The 17,522-nt window shown below is 36.2% G+C and overlaps 1 protein-coding gene across 4 annotated transcripts in view; it reads right to left on the bottom strand.

Annotated features, from left to right (window-relative positions):
- Positions 1–1,076: 1,076 nt before the first annotated feature.
- LOC114154128 (protein unc-13 homolog B-like) overlaps positions 1,077–17,522 on the bottom strand; it is a 139,987-nt gene continuing 123,541 nt past the window's right edge. For all 4 annotated transcript variants that reach the window (XM_028032937.1, XM_028032938.1, XM_028032939.1 and 1 more), the window contains 10 exons: positions 11,551–11,639; positions 11,312–11,449; positions 10,430–10,553; positions 9,499–9,543; positions 8,675–8,746; positions 5,574–5,721; positions 5,424–5,480; positions 5,070–5,153; positions 4,239–4,398; positions 1,077–4,154 (listed from right to left, as the gene is read on the bottom strand). In XM_028032937.1, the coding sequence (XP_027888738.1) occupies positions 3,872–4,154; positions 4,239–4,398; positions 5,070–5,153; positions 5,424–5,480; positions 5,574–5,721; positions 8,675–8,746; positions 9,499–9,543; positions 10,430–10,553; positions 11,312–11,449; positions 11,551–11,639 (1,200 nt within the window). In that variant the 3' untranslated portion in view covers positions 1,077–3,871. The remainder of the gene's footprint in view (positions 4,155–4,238; positions 4,399–5,069; positions 5,154–5,423; positions 5,481–5,573; positions 5,722–8,674; positions 8,747–9,498; positions 9,544–10,429; positions 10,554–11,311; positions 11,450–11,550; positions 11,640–17,522) is intronic.

Below are 17,522 nucleotides of genomic sequence, written 5' to 3'. Positions count from 1 at the left end.
ATAAATGTTTCATATTAATATAAATATTATATTTTTATTTAAAGGTATTATTTTTATATAAACTATTAATTCTATAAATATTTGATAATCATATCTGAATATTCAGACACACTTTAATCATCTCCATTTGAAACTTTTTAATTTATTTTGGAGTTTTAATCGTCTAACAGTTTTAAAATAAATACGTTTGTTCCACTGTGGTCTTATTGGAATTGATTTCAAAGTTAGTATAAATATGATTTATGGGTATTTTCCTCTAATTAATGAATAACTAAATATGTTTTCTATGTATAAAGTAAATATTGATTTCTTACCATGTAGCAAAACAAGCATTCTAGCATTTATCACGATGTGGACAAAGTTAGATTTTTTTTTTGTGTAGAATGGCAAAGATATTTAAAACAAAAACACTGCAACGATGTTTACATCTTGTCTGAAGTTCCTTAAATCAGCATCTTGATGATTTTTAATTCCTGGACTTCAAGTCAACGGTGACTAACCAACTTTCACAAACATTTCCATAAATACTCAGTATAATCAACAGTTTGTGAGAAAAATAATCTTATTTATGCAACATAGTATTATACATTCATGTCTTGCCTGTTGAGGTAAATGAGTTTTGTTTCACAATGTTTATGCAGTCAAATAATTGCTGGATGTTGACTGATGTCAAGATAAAATCCATTTTTCTCAGTAATAATTTATTCCAAATGATTCCTGTCTTTGGCTTTATGTATGTTTATTTTTGCATAGTAATTCAGTTGTTACTGTTTGATTCTGTGTGTGTAATTAAAGCTGGATTGGTTATCATTTCTTAAGAAAAGAACTAGTATTGCTCTGAAGAAAAAACTAAATGTTTCATTTCATCACCAGTATTATCCCCCCGAAACCAAAAAGATATTTTTGCCCTCCAAGAGTAAATAAAAAAAAATTCTGAAATTTTCTAGAAAATGGAAAGAAATTTCTGAGCTCCAAAAATTCAAAATTTGCTAGAAAAGAAACAAAAAAATTTGAACATTTTCTCTAGAGAATTTCTGAAATTAATCTCAAAATTTCAGATTTTTGGGGGGGAAATTTTCTCATTTTTTGGTGGAAATGTAATCTTCCTTTTTTTCCACTTACACAAGCCAAAAAAACTCAGAAAATTTGACTCTCTAATGTTCTAGAAAAGTTTCAAAACTTGAAAATTTGATACCGGAAACAGAAACTGAGATTAATCTCACGTTTCAACAGGCACATTTTTGACCTTTGGAAATTTTCTGAGTTTGAAAAGTCAAAACATTTCAGACTTGAAACTCAAATCACCATGTTTTTTTTTTTTTTTAGAAAACTTCTTAAATGTCAAAATTTGAGTTTTCTCTAGCAAATATTTGGCAGAAAACATTTGATGGCGTCATATATGGTGTCATATATTCCCAACAGTTTCATTCCCTTAATTATTTTGTCTGGTCAGAATGAGGGAAACTGTTGCAGGAAGCTGTGAGCTTTAGGATTACAAGCAAAATAATTGAAAAGTCAAAGTAGACTTAATAAAAATAAGTCAAAACAATAAAGTCTTTTTGATTCATAAATATTTTATGTACAAAATGTTGTTACAAGTATATTCAACATATGTCACATTTCAGATTTATAATTACATAAATTTACTCGGTTTCACAGTACATACAGGAAAAAAAAAAATCACAAATCTAGTGGATCTTGTGTACAATAAATACATGCTTTTATCTTTTTACAATTTTGCTCTAAGCAGAGTGCAAGTGTTCAGCTGTCACTCCAGATGTGGCCAGTAGGTCTTCAACTCACTGCAGACTGTTCGGTTTAATAAGGGCCAGGCGGATTTCGGCAAAATATGAGACTGTAGAAAGGCCACATTTGTCTCAGAAAGAAACTGAAACAGAAAAAATGCGACTCGCCATCCTTGGCACGTAGTCAGCGCACAGGATCGCAGAACTGAACGATGTACGTCATTCGGTTTGATCAATGTTTGTTTAGAGAGACCGCAGTGGTGGGCACCGCTACCTAAAAAGCTAGCTGCGCTAACCCCAAAGCTAAAATCCTATGATAACATGACGTTTAGCAGAAGCTAATGCTAAACGCTAAATTCAACCATGTTTACACTCACTCTGTAACATGTTATGTAACCCTGAACAGTCAAATTTATTACACAACTAGGACAGGAAACGGAACTGCTGCCGAAACAGTCTTGACTCGCTTCAAAATAAAAGCATGAATAAAAACCTCTAACTACCTGATCAATTCTTAAGTTGACAACCAAAAAATTGACCCAGATGTTGAACAACTAAAAGTTTACAAAACAGCCAAGGAAATTAGCAAATATACTAAAACGCTAAATGAAAAGTTAGCACTTCTATTAGCAGGTTAGCCAAAGTGTGCCCACCACCGCATGAATACATTTTAAGGTTACACCATCTGAATCGTTCCTCAGCTTGTGGAAACTGCAAATGCAGTTAAATAAAAGCTAAAAGTCTTTCAATGGTGAATCAAACAAACAGCAGTTTACTGTAATCTTTCAAAGTAAACTGAGCTAACCATCTGTTTAAGGCTTTGTCATAAATGAGAACTTGCTACATCATCATAGTCCTGTATGATTTTCGCACCAGCCATTCAATGATTAAAAGCAACAACGATTGGAGATGACACACTTCCTGTTGGGAACAGAATTAAAACATCCACTTCCTTTAAGACACATCTGGTGCTACGAGTGTAAAATCAGGCTTGAACCCAACAGGGGGAAGAAGAAAAAACCATTTCCTACTGAATTTTCAGACTAATTTCTGGAGATTTTTCTTTCATTATCCCCTCATATTGAGTCCAGTGTCAGAATAAATGGTGGTACTGATGGCACAAGAGATATTTATGAGGACTCTTAAAGCCTCAAAGTAGTCAAAAGGTGCATTCACACTAGCCCTGTTCACTTCGATTGAATCCCACTCCAGTCCATTTGTCTAGAAAGTCCGGTTCAGTTGGGAGGTGTGAATGCTAACCGACCAAAAAAAGCGAACTCTGGTCCGCTGAAAAACTTCGGTCTCAGTTTGGTTGAAGTGAACTGTGGTGCGGTTCGAATGCATATGTGGATGCGAAGCGGACCAGAGACTGCTCCAAAAGCAGGAAGTGGACTGCAGTGCAATGCATTCTGGGTAAATGTAACCAAAACAAATACATTTGTTATTCCAAAAATCAATCATTTGTTGTAGGATCTTAAGATCTTTGAAAATGCGCCCTATAAATTGTGTTTTATAAGTAGCAGGTTGAATTGCCATATACAATCAGTAGCTGCATTTGTATTACAAATGTGTGCAAATCTCTGTCAATTCACAAACGAAATATGAAATTAAAATCACTTGTGAATAAGCCCATTCAGACGATAAATCATTAAAAAATCACGGATGTAGACAGTAACATGAGATTTGTTGTTTCTGCCAGTAGTAACATCCGGTTGTTGATCATGTGACTCGTGATGCAAAATAAACCAATTTTGATGAAAACACCATCTTAGTGCTAAAACCTTTTCATCAAAAATGTGTTGTTTTTTTTCCAAAGTCGGCGTGTTTCCATTAAGATAATCTATTTTCATAATTTCAATTTGCACAATTTCATGGTTAATGGAAACAGAGTTGGTGAATATTTTCAAGGGGAAACAGAACAAACCATTGGAAACTTTCCTGGTTTAAGGGGAAATGATTTCTTTTAAAACCACATCAGTTCTGCATCAGATATTTAGGAACATTAGTAGCCGATGTTTTTTAAATAAATTGGCGTGTTTCCATTAAGCAAATTATTTTTCACAATTTCAATTTGTGCATTTTTCAATGGAAACGCAGCGATCACTCAGTCCTGAGTCAGAATCGGCTCATCTGCCCTCCTCCGCCGGCCGAGTTTCGGACTTCAGCTTCACAAACTCCTTGGCCACCTCGTCGGCCGGCCGCTGGGACAGGATACGCATCACCGTCAGGCCCGTGTCGTCGGTGTGGACGCGCGGCCCGAGGGGACACCAGCACACGCAGCTCTTCCTGTCGGCCACGTCTCTTAGCTGCAGCACGGCCAAGCCGACCACGCGGTCCGCCCGGCCGAAGCAGTAGTCCTTCACCGTCGCCTGGAGCTCGTAGCAGTCCGGGGACTCCTTACCCAAAATGCTGCAAAAGCAGAAAAACCAGCAAATAACCAGCAAATAACCAGAAACTAACATGACGCGTTCATGAACTCTTGGCGGTACTTACAACTGGAACGTCTCGTTGAACTTTGCGGTCCAGCTGTTGTTCTTAGATTTCGTGGTGAACTTTCGCTTCTTGTCGGCCAAAAAGGGGCCGACCATGGAGACCTCGACAAACGGACGAAACATCCCGGAGGTCTGCCACTTCATGTCGTTCACCGCAATGACTGATGGGACAGATTTGAACGCAGAAACAGGAAATTAACAACAAGAAAGCAAACGAGGGAAAGAACTTTAACATCCAGTCCGTTGGACTGATGGATAAATTATTATTCATGAACCAACGTAACAGCTAGACAAGAACAAATGAGAATTACAATCATTTTCTCCATCTGTCGTTATGCTGAGCTCATTACATCGGTACAATTCTTTTCATTAATCAAATTTTTTTCATGAGCATTTCAAATAAACTCCAATCGCTGTTACTGAGCTTGTTCCTTATCGACTGAAGCTAAAATTTAGTTGCTTTTTATCCTTTTTTTCTGTTTTGCTGTTAACCTTATCAGGCAGAACTGCAGTCCGTTACCATAGCTACCTCAAAAAGAAAGTTACCAAAATAAAAGCATAGAACCTTAATGGTAGTTACAATTAACTTTCTCTACTGTCCATTAGTACATATATGCTAGTGTTAGCATTGGATAAGCTAGCAATTGGCAAGCTTAGGCTGGTTGCCCACTGGGTTGCCTATTTCCTCTACCGTCCATTAGCAGAAATATGCTAATCTTTTATTTAGTCAAGAAAAGGAAACAGTCTTTGCTGCTTCCTTCGTTTCAGAGACTTTTCATGTAGTCTGAACTTCAGTAAATACGTTTAAAGTTTCGGCAGGATAAGTTCTCACCCCTGACGTTGATCTTGCGTTCCTTTCCGAGCAGCATGTCGATCTGCAGAACAGCCTCTCCGATTGGCTTCTCCACCCCAGAGCCTGTATCACCACCAACAATATCAATATGAGTCACAACACCTCACAAACTTCATCACAGTTTCAATAATTTCTTATCATGTTTATCATAGCTTCCGAAACCCATTTTATTATCTTCAGTTCCCACTTTAAACTTATTAAATATCCTGTAGTCCCAACAGAAGTTGGTAAAAACAATGGAAAACGATAAAGAAACGCTCCATTTTGAGTTAAAGCTGGAAACTGTTAACCAACTGAACAAAACAAACCCTATGAAGTTGCAGAAAGCCTCACCTCTGTCGGGTTTAATCTTCTCATTACCAGTGATTCTGATGCCAATCCCATCATGCACTGAGACAACAACAAATTAAACAAATAGATGATTTTAAGACAAATAAACCACACAACCAGCATCAGACGCATGCGGAGTATATGTGGGATCACCTTGGGAATGCTGCGTGGTGACGAAGGTTTTGATTAGTGCGTCGGTGCTCTGGGAGTAGAGAGAGAGAGCGTAGCGCAGAGAAGCTAGCTCCGGACTTTTCTCAACGAATGCCTTCTTGAGCCCGTTTCCTCCAGCGTGGAAGTATTGCTGATTTTCAACAGAGGAAGGAAACGTTTCATTATCTTACGCCATTCTGTCAAATACTGTAAATTAGTCTATAGTGGCAGAAAGCTACACAAATAAGCTAGCTATGTTGAGTGGGTAAAAGTATACACATCTCATTTCATTGTATTTTTCTATTGGAATTTTATGTAAAACACCAACTGTGAATACTTTTGTAAGGCACTGTGATTTCGTTTTAATAATGTCAAATTTTAGTTTCTACAGTGGCGGTTTTTATTAATATGGCCAATTTTGTTTTATTTTGACACTTTTTATTTGTTAAAAAGTTACATCAATAATTGCATGAATAAATTCATGTTAAAAATGGGTGAAAAAAAATTGGGTTTGAAATGTGATCAGAGTGAGACATCTCTGATCAAATTTCAGAGATGTCTCACTCAAAGATGTCAGTGAAGAGTCAGAAAAAGGTAAGGTGGACGGCTGCTGCTGGACAACTGGTTTCTCCATCGCTCCTCTCACTGGTGGTCGAGTTCAGAATGAGGATTTGTGTTACAAAATATCTTTGGCATGTAGAAACTCGACTGAGTGAGTGCTCTTAGCATCAAACTATCTTTGATGTGTACTTGTCCGGTAACCATGTCAACAAGAATTCTGGCAGTTAGGAGAAAGTAAACGGCTCTAGAACATTCTGAATGGACTTTATGGCTTTTTACCTTGAAAACTTTCGTCTATTTGAGCATTTATGTGTTTGAAAAACACTTACACATGTAGTTTATTATGTAGCTAGTGTCAAAACCCCCCGAGACCATCCCACTTCCCCATGATGGAGATTTTAGTTAAACAGTAACAATAAATAAAGTTACCTTTAAAATGAATCACTAAGTGACATCAAGTGACAACAGTAGACTTAAACTTCAATAAAATCAATCTGGTTGTGTGTGTGTTGTTTTTGTCTCCTGCAAACTTTGCTTTAATTCTACGTCTTTTTTCTATCTAATCATAAAAAATCATAATCAGACAGAGAGAGACATGAAACAGGAAGAGCAGGTTTCCTGGAAAAAGAGGAAGTTTCCAGCCTGCAGATTTATAAAAATAGTTGAGACTATTCCTTATTTCAAAGCATGAAAGTTTTAAAGAATTAAATCTAAACATTTTGAGTAATTGGAAAAGACCCAAAGTTAAATACTTATATTAATATTGGTTTACTTATAATAATACTTACACTTGTGGGAACACTTACAAGTAAAACAAGTAACTAACTTTGGTGTCAAATAATTAGAATCATGGATTATTCTTGTTTTTTTTCAGAAAACATCTGTAATAACTCACATTAAGATTATAAGAGTAACTAATAAGCTATGGTTATATTATAAATGCATGCTAAATCAAAGAAACTAAAAAAGGGTATGGATGTGATTTTGACATTGAACTTGAGATGGTGTAAAACGGGTAACTGCAATTAAAGATCACTGATATGTTGGAGGTGGATGGTAGGCGAACGGTTAGGGGAAAAAGGAGAACTAACAGGAGAGCAGAGATGACCGATGCTTCACTTGGAAACAGATTGTTGAACAACTTAAACTTTTCAAAGAAAAGGTTGTGCAGGCAACGGACGTAGGAGGACCGTTGAGCAACCCAGTGCCAAAGACTGTCCTGTGCATGAAGACCAACCCATCAGCCCTGCAACATGTGGCTTCAAATCACACTTCTTTTATCAGCTCGGTTCAGACCCAAAGATGAAGACCAAGACAAAGAACAAAGGCAAAGAAGAAGAACTGTGGCCTTCCTTCCATGAAGTCAGCTCGTCTACATCTCAACGGACCAGAAAGATTGTGAGACAAGATGAAGGGAGCTTCAGAGCCGCAAGACAAGAAGCTGAGGAACGCTACACACATGAGGAAGTCACCCTAAGATCCAAGACCTGCCGCTCTAAGTCAGTACTCTTCCTGCCAGCACCAAGTCCTGTGTGACCTCACCATCCATGCGGAGAAGAAGCTCATCAGACCTACAGAGATCCCTGCCTTCATCGATCAACTTCTCCTCCTGCTGTAGCACCTTCTTCATCATCAGGCCAGGTCTGGGGTTTGAAAAGCCATGCTCCGTCTGTCTCTCTCAAAGGTTCCTTTTTTAGTTCTCAGTGTCAGCAGTAGGGAAAGATAGACTAGATGATTGATTTTACTTATTTGATTATTTCTGCTACTGAATTAAGCTGTACTGACCCTTGCAAAAATGCCTTACTAATAAAATATTTAGCATAAAGAAAATCAAAAGATGTTGTGGACATTCAGTTAATGAGTCGCCTTAAAGTTCTTTGATGGTTGTAAAATAGCTGTGATGTTTGATTCTGGAGAGGAAAAAGTGGAAAATGTTTTTAGGTTGCTGGTAGCCCATATTTAAAACCTCATCCTTGGGACTCGCCCGAGTCACTAAAACCTACCTGGTTCAATAACAAATGCAAGTTGTAAAATAGAGAAGAGCGGCCGTTAACCGGTGTGCTCTGTGAAACTAGTTGGCTGCAGGCTGCTCAGTCTGGCTAATTCACAGGGGGAAGAAGGGTGGGACACCTGGATGTAGTTGGTCAGGAACCAGGCGAATCTTTTCTTGATGCCAGCTTAAACAGAGTTTACTTCAGTTCTGGACAGGATGAATCCCAGCAGATTTAGGAAACTCAATTCACCCGATAGACAGAGAGCTGGTAGCACATCTCACCTCTCAGAAGAGGAAGTAGAGAGAGAGAGAGAGAGTAGAGAGAGAAGTAGAGAGAGAAGGGGGATGGGATGGGCAGCTACAACATTATTTAGCTAGTAATTACTTTTCTAATATTTCAGCTTCAGAACTGTTTTTGAGTGCGACAATAAAATGAGTGTATTGATTCACTTTTTCCTCAGCATTTTAAAATAACAATAATAGATGGATAAATAACTAAATTAAATTGTGAACCCTATCTTAGTTAATTAGGAGTGCATGTTAAACCTACCTTGATGGTCTCCAGTCCTGCATCAATAATCACACATTGCTTAGGAGTCAGAGTTTTAGCTTCAGTTCCTCCCTGAAAGAACAAAGACAAAACGTAAATAAAGCAACATTCAAGATAAAATCACCAGATCTACAAGTTAGAAATGCAGTCAGCAAATTATTTACCAGTGCACAGAATGAGGATTAAAAACAGAGGTGTTCAAAGTGTGGCCCGGGGGCCACTTGCAGTCCCTGAACTGATTGTTTCTGGCCCCTGATTTCAGTTCAAGAATGATACAAATTTACTCCAGGTGGTTGACGTAGATGGAGACTTTTTATTTTTAGTTGGGGCAAATTAACACAAACAAATTGAAATTTTACAATAGAAAATGTTAGCAACAGCAATTATTTCTCTGTCCCACATGTGGAAGAACCACATTGAGTTACTTTAACTCAAACAGCTGACTTTGCTGCCTAAATCTGCTTTTACAAGTTATTAAAGTTGGCTAAAGCAAACTTTTTTTTCCCAGAAAATTTCTAGGATTAGTGTAAAAAATTATTATTTCTAGCAGGCGTTTGAAAAAAGAGTTGATTTTATTGCTCAGAAATGACAAAATTTGTTCCAAAGGTTTGAACACCACTGCTAAAGTATTCACACTCCATTTATTGCATTTTAGTTTCTAGCCAATCCAAGAAAAGCAGTGTGAATTAAAAATGCCTATTTTGAGGCTTTTTAATTTTACTTATCAGCAATTTATTTTTTATAAATAATCAGTAATTATTAATAAAGTCTAATTAGGCCCCAGAAACCTGAGAAATAAATGCCTCTGGTTGAAGCTTTGCTACCTTGAGATTAGAAAGTCCTTTGGCTGCTGTGAGGAGCTGAGCTCCCTGAAAATAAACAGAGAAAAAGATTTAATCTGAAAGTAATTCATCCCAAACACAGACACACACATAACAGAGAGAAAATACTTAGAAAAACCTTTGCAATATCCTGGAAAAGCAAAACAGAGATTGACAGCCACCAGCAGGGGGCAGCACAGCCTATGATTTACACGTCATGCAGGTAAAATGCTACAAAATAGGAAAAGAAACATTACATTTTACTTTTTTACTCACTTTTAATTACTGTTGATAAATTATTACATTCATTTAGCATAAAGGAACTTGATACATTTGGATACATGGAAAATAAAGTTTTCCTGAATCTTCATGAATGTTTGTTTCTGTTGTCATGATGCGTCGTCATTCAATAAACATTTTTAATGCAAAGTTGCATTAAAAATGTAGACTTTGCAATAAATGTCCTTATTTACCAAACAGTCAAACCTTCATGAAAACGTCTTCATGTTCAGAGTCTTCAATAAAGTGTTACCATTTCAACTTATGTTTTATAATAATGACTGAAAAAAGAGATTACATTAATAAAAAACAATCTGATTGATTTTTCCCCCCATTTTTTTCTCATCCTCCCTCCAACGCTCCACTTTGAAAAACAGAGTCTTACAATAAAAACTAATTTTACTGTAAAATTATGAGTTTCATTTAGCTAAACATGGTTCTAACCTGACTTTTATTGTCGTTGTATGAAACCTTTTCTCCTCTTCCTCTACTCTTATAATTGGCAATTTTCCTGGTGCATTGTAGATAACAAGGGAGAAAATTACAGTTCTGCTGCTTTGATTCTGGAGGTTTTTATGTATAATTTTTTAAAATAAACCCCATTATCTGAGTGGTTTTGTGACTCTAATTTCCTCCAGGCCAGAGTTTGTCTCACCAGGCTGTCGTTGCTCTGAGGAAGGACGACGATCCGCTCCAGGCTGCTCAGGACGATCTTCCACAGATCCTTCAGGATCCTCTTCAGCACCGTTTTCTCACAGATGTCAGCAAAAATGCTGAGGCTGGATCACAAAAGAAAAAACATGGGAGTTTAAAATACAAAATACTAAAGAGGTCAGCCTGAGAAAATACGCCAAACCAGCACAAATTAACAGTCTACATTTTATTTGAAGATATTTAACCTTCATTTTCAATTATGAATGAAATTATTTGCTGTTTTGTCTGTAAGGCAGATGTACGACAACATACTAGAAAAATCCCAGAAATTTTCTAGAAAAATCTCAGAAATTTCTTAGTTTGAAAAGTAGAAATTTTCCTTGGAAATTTTGAGATTATCCTCAAAATCATTTTAGTTTGAGAATTTGCTAGAAAAAAACTCAAATTTTGAAAGTATTATCAGAAATGTTCTAGAAAAACAAAACTTTTTGACTTTTGAATCTCAGAAATGTCCTAGTTGTTTTTCTAGAAAATGTTTAGGTCTTTTTCTGAAAATTCACTCCCTTTTTTTTATCTACAATGGCCGTCATAAAGAAATGACCAGGGCCGGAGATAGGAGATTAAGGGCCCGAAGGCTGGGCCAGTTTTGGTGCCGTATCAAAAAAAAAAGCAAAACAAACCCAAACAAGCAAAAATTTATTTTACTCAGGAAAATTACTGTACATTATTAGTTAGCAGGTTTAAAGTGTCACATGTGAAATGGTTCCATCTTGGTCCCAAAAAGAAGTTTAATAAGTTCAGAATTTTCAAATATTTGAGTATTTTATATATCCATGAAAATGGTCCTACTCTACAGTAGATGGTGAGCATCTTGATGACTTACTTCCCATCCAGAAACTCCATTAGGGGCCTCAGCGTTGTGTCGGCGTCCGCCTCCGCAGTGTTGTGGTTGGGTGGGCCTTTCATCTGGTAGAGGATCTCCGCCATCTGTCGCATGCAGCTGTTTATACGATTCTGGAAACTGGAGTGGATTGAGTTAGCAAAACAGATTTTTAAATTTTTTTTTTACATCGTTCACATTAATTTGGGTTCAGATCCGAACCAGGTCCTCAGGGTTGTTACCTTTTGGCAAACACGGCACTAAAGTTGTCCAGGACGGTGTTGAGCTTCACTTGGAGTTCGTTGAGGATGTTGGCGGCTTCAGTATCCAACTGCAACATGGTTAGAAACAAAAAGGATTAAAGAGATAAGCTAACAGGGCCGACGCAGTTTGGAGTCGGTACCTGCACCCAGAACCGGGCTGCAATGTCACATTCAATGTTGCTCAGTTGCCCTGTTAAGGAGACACACCGGTGTCAGTTTTCATGGTTTCAATCGTTTTTCCATTTTCAGCTCATACCAACGTCTTTTTTGCTCTTCAGAACATAAATATTGTTGAAAAAGAGCAGAGAGGAGCTACAAGCTAATGTTAGCACAGCACTACAGCTAGCTGCTACAAAGAATTAGCAAGGAGCCTGTCTAAATTATTAATCGTTGACAATTTTTAAAATGTGACATTTAACCTGGCTTATGATTATTGTACAATGTAGATAGTTATAGCCTTATGTTGTTTCTGTACAAGCTAGCAATGCAGCAACGCTAACTGCTACAGAAAGTTAGTTTATAAATTGTAGGATTGTTGTGATTAGCTTGGCAAACTTTAAAATAAAATATGCCACTTATTTTGGTAAATGATTACCATTTTTAAACATTGGTTTTGTAAATCTTCTGTTTTTTCTGTTTATGTAAAGCTAGCTCTGCAGCACAGCTAGCTGCTACAAAAACTTAGCAAAGTGGCTGTTTAAAACCACTAGCCGTTACCTTGTAAATTGAAGGATTGTTTGTAATCCGCTTGTCAAATTTTAAAATTTGACATCTCAGGATTATGATTTTGAAAGACATTTAAATAGTCTTTAAATATTGTTTTTGCACATTTCCTTGTATTTTTTCTGTTTATATACAATCTAGCAATGCAGCACCACTAACTTCTACAGGAATTTTGTAGTTAGTGGCTCTGTTAGAGGCACTAATAATATTAATAGTTTCATTTTTAAAATTGTTCTTCCAACTTAAGCTCTTACAAATGTCTTTTTTAAGGCGGGAAGGAAGGAAAGGACAAGACTGAAAGAAAAAAAATCAAAGAACACAAGGAATGAAGAGAGATAGGATACGAGTAAGGAAAGAAAGGAACGAAGGATGACAAAAATAGGAAGAAAAACATAAGGAAGAAAAGTAGGACAAACAGGAAAAGAAATAAGTGGAAAAAGAAGAAATTAAGGATGGGATAAAGTGGCAAATAGAGAGAAATGATTGTGACATGCTCTTTATTCTATTCTATAATTTTCCAAACCTATCCAGACCTGGAAATCAAACTCCAGACTTTTCCCACCTACATAAGGATTGTGCTTATAATAAATCTAATCGGGTATTTTTAAGGAAAAATAGCTACTAAGTGTTAACAGAAAGCCAAGTTCTGTATTTTTCCTTGTTCTTTTCTGTATAGAAACAAATATAGAAGCCAAAACGGGCCAAAAATCGTGGGCACAACATGAAGCTTTTTCATGGAAAAAACCCTTCAACATTAAACTTGGCCTTGAGCTGCTTGGTAGAAAACCAATAAAATAAATCTAGGAGTAAGAAACCTGCAGCTCATTTGGATGCTTTGCGTTCTCTCCGTGTTACACCAGTCAAAGCAGCAGCAGCTGGACGAATACAAGGCGAATGTCCTAATCAGTCTTTATTAAAAAGCTCCATCAATAACGCAGAAGAGCGTTATTAGCTAGCAGACACTGGGCACGCTGCCACAGAGTCTATATAAATGGATTAAAGCTTTACCTTCTTGCACTATAATTGATAAATGTTGGAGGTGAAAGGTCGGTCAACAAAACTGTGACCGACAGAACTGTGACTTTGTGTATATGCAAAGTCACGTAAAACATATTTATGGGCATGTAAACATCAAACTGAAGGTCATGTACAGTTTTTACATCCTATGATAAGATATTTAGGATTTAAGCTAGTATATTCTGTTTACCTTCACTGCTGGAAGTTTATTTAAAGCAGCAGATAATAAGGGCAAAACTGACACTGTCACCCTGCAGCTTCCCTTAAAGGGCAAAATGAACAGGAAAGAAGCTTTTTTAGCATTTACACAAGGGCTGAAACAATTAATCAGATTAATCACAATTAAATAATAATTGTCCACTGCTTTAGTAATCGATTAATCATAAACTGGGGTATACAAACTCTATACTCAGTGCAGTAATTAAGCCAGAACTGTATAAAAATTATACATATTTTACATTTAAAATAAATATGTTTAACCCAGAACTCCTGAGATTTAGTCTCACCAAATTCAAATTCCATATTTAAAAAATAAAATCTCCTTTTATTAATCAATAGTAATGATTGATTAATAATTATTATTAATCAATAATAATTATTGATCAATAATAATAATTACTGATAATTACTGAGCTGTACTCAATACAGGGCTGAGTACAGCTCAGCCCTGTACTGTATTGATAAGTTGATCAAATGTTGATGTTAGGAGTATTTGCATCCTTTGCTACAAATGATCAAGCATTCACTAAAAGAATGCAACAAAAATGTTGATTTTCTTATTTACAAAAGAAATTGAGTTTTTCATGAATTTCTAATATTGTGTAAAATAATCTTAAGTGGTTAAATAAAAAAAATCTGCAGACTGCAATGTAGACATCTTGGATGGGACGGATGGATCAACCAACAAAAAGCAAAGATGTTGAATAGTAAGTATTGAGTTAATGTTTGAAAATTATAACATTTTTCTGTATATGAAAAAAACCCCACACAGTTCACATAACTAATCCCTGCTCTGTTAGTATAACAAACTTTGTAACTAAAAGTGCAGCAAAATCATCTTTGACCATTTAGTTTCGTACCTTCTTTGTGACCACAGCAGTGGCTTCAGTCTTTCCAGAAGGAAAAATAACATTTAAAAAATAAGACAAACATAATAATAAGTATCACTTGATGACAGATGGGCACAAAGTGACTATAATTAATTCATGATTAATTCTAATCATGAATTATAATTCATGATTATAATGAATATGATTATAATGGGGGGCTGCACAGTGGCGCAGTTGGTAGCACTGTTGCCTTGCAGCAGGAAGGTCCTGGGTTCGATTCCCGGCCGGGGTCTTTCTGCATGGAGTTTGCATGTTCTCCCTGTGCATGCGTGGGTTCTCTCCGGGTACTCCGGCTTCCTCCCACAGTCCAAAAACATGACTGTTAGGTTAATTGGTCTCTCTAAATTCTCCCTAGGGGTGAGTGTGTGTGTGAATGGTTGTTTGTCCTGTATGTCTCTGTGTTGCCCTGCGACAGACTGGCGACCTGTCCGGGGTGTACCCCGCCTCTCGCCTGGAACGTGGCTGGAACCAGCAACCCTCCCGACCCCATTAGGGACAAGGGTGACCAGAAAATGGATGGATGGATGGATTATAATGGGTGAAAAACTGTCATTTTCACCCATCAAACTCACTGGGCGGGATTAAGGGACAGCCTAACGTCTGATTGGGCGCTTCTACAGACACCCTTAGGTCTGATTGGCTGCTTCATACAGCGAGTGAAGACAACGCCTTTGAAGTTTGCTACCGCTCTGAAGTTAATATTTTCATTATTAGTGTGGAGTTAATCCCAATAAATTGCTATAATTAATTTACTACAAACTTTGGGTGAGCAACTCCAGCCTGTATATCGTTAATTTGGTCTGAAATGTCAGCAAGAATTGCAGAACAAGATAGCTGTTAGCTAGTGGGCGGGGCTAAAGTTGATGCAGTCGTCTGTGACAGCTGTTTCCTTGCTATTATTATCGATATTTGATATTTCAGACCCAACTAGAGCTGTCGAGGCTGGAGCTGCTCACTAAGAATTTGTAGTAAATAAAGTACAACAACTTATTGGAGATATTTATGCACTTTCGAGTGAAAATATTGACCTCAGAGTTGTAGCTAACTTAATGGAAGTTGTCTCGACTCTGAAGCAGCCAATCAGACATCAGGATCTGTATAGAAGCAGCCAATCAGAGATCAAGGTCTCCGTTAGTCAGAGTTGAATGGGTGAAAATGGCCGTTTAAATTGATGTGCTGAAAACACTGGAACATGAAATAATGTATTAAATGATGAAATAATTTTATCTAACTTTTAAAATGATATGAAACCATTTAATGAGTCATTCATTTTAGTAAATGAATGACACATGTAAACAATTATTTCATCAGTTACTAATTAGGCACTCTCCACTTGTCATCCAGTACCAACAATCTATATCTATCACATAAAATGGGAAGGAAAGATGATGTTCACTAAGCAAACAAACCTTGTTGACTTCGTCTTTTGACTAAAAAGCAAACCAAACAAAAAATAAAACATTAAATGACTACCATCTAAGGAAGCCTTTTCTCCCCGTTGTGCTAGCAACAATCTAAAAGCACACTCAGCAGAGGTAAATAATGGACAAATAGATTCAAAATGGGTTTCTAGCAGCCACTAATGGTAGAATTAAGTGGAAACACTTCTGGGAAATGTGGGAGGAAACTGGGTCAGCAGACAGAACCATTGACCCGGTCGGCTTTAATTGGGTCTCAAAGTTATCACACACAATGTCAACATATAGAAACATGAACATCTTTACAGTTGATTTGTGGTTATTTGATCTAATAATAGGATTTGAATTATGTTCTCCTCTAAAGACATTAAAAACTAAAAATCAAGAATAAAAATGTCTCTTTAGTTTTGATCAATTATTTTAAAGCTGGACAAAGGAAAACAAGCTTAACAGTTTCAATCAGGATGCACAAGAAGAGCTTTTGAATTCTGTTGTTTTTCCTCTCCATTCACATTTATAGTTTTGATCTATATTTACATTTCCTAATTTTAAATGGAAAGTCTTGGCATAAAAAGAATAAAGTGCGCTTCTTCTGGGTAACTGGTGGTTTGTTTCATCACCTTTTTTTCTTCCACGTAAGTAATTAATAATGTGATTTAAGAACCCACCTCTTTGGTGTTAGACTCCTCCTTTGGCAAAAATGAGGATGAAAACATTCAAGAAAGAAGTTATGCAATATTTTCCTTGCACAATAAACAAATATATTTTATGGTGAGTATTAAAGCCAAGACTTTTTTTTTTTAATTTTGGGAATAAAGTCATAGTTTTATGACAATAATGCTATATTACCAGATTAACCAGATTAAAGACATAATATTATGAGAATAAAGTCGAAATAATATGAGAATACAGTTATAATTATATGTGACTAAAGTCAGTGTTACAAGAATGAGATAATATGAGAATAAAGTCATAATACCACAATAAAGTTGGAAAATGAGAATAGTCGTAATTGTGTGAGAATAAAATTATACAACAAAGTCAAAATAATAATACAAGAATAAAGTTGTAAAAATGCAAGAAAAATGTCTATTACCAGAGAAATGTTATAACAAGGTTGCATATTAATGAAGTAGTAACTTTATAAGAATTCCCCCACAAACAAATAATTAAAAATCAAAATGACGAATGTTGACAATCATTTGCAGTTATATATCGGTGTCAGTTTTACAAATGAAAAAATTCTTAATATTTTAATACATCAGCATCAAAATCTAGGCAGTAGCAGGACTTTGAAGCTATTGAGCAAATGACTGAGTTGGATTTTTTTAACTATCAAAGCTTTTTTTTCGGGTATTTTTCTACTTTCTTCTGGTAATTTTATGGCTCAATTGTCATATTATTAAGATATATTCTAGTAATAAAAAAACTTTTAGTCTGGCCCCAATAATAATGTTTCACAACTAGCTGAGGCGTTTTGTTTCAAGTTAAAACATATACTGTATGTATTTAAAATAAACTAATCATTAAGGGAAATAAGTAACAAAACCTACCAGTCTAAAGTGTAAAGATAAGCCGGTTCAGGAAGCAATACAGTAAAGAAACGCTAAAAGGAAGTTTTCTCCAGATGGAGGTGAAATGAGATCACAAACCTGCTTTTCTTCATCTTTCTTTTCAGCCTGTA

This window comes from Xiphophorus couchianus, chromosome 12 (assembly GCF_001444195.1).
Source record: "Xiphophorus couchianus chromosome 12, X_couchianus-1.0, whole genome shotgun sequence".
NCBI classification, from domain to species: domain Eukaryota; kingdom Metazoa; phylum Chordata; class Actinopteri; order Cyprinodontiformes; family Poeciliidae; genus Xiphophorus; species Xiphophorus couchianus.
Note: the sequence above shows the minus strand (reverse complement) of the source record. Positions and strands in the feature narration are given on the sequence as shown.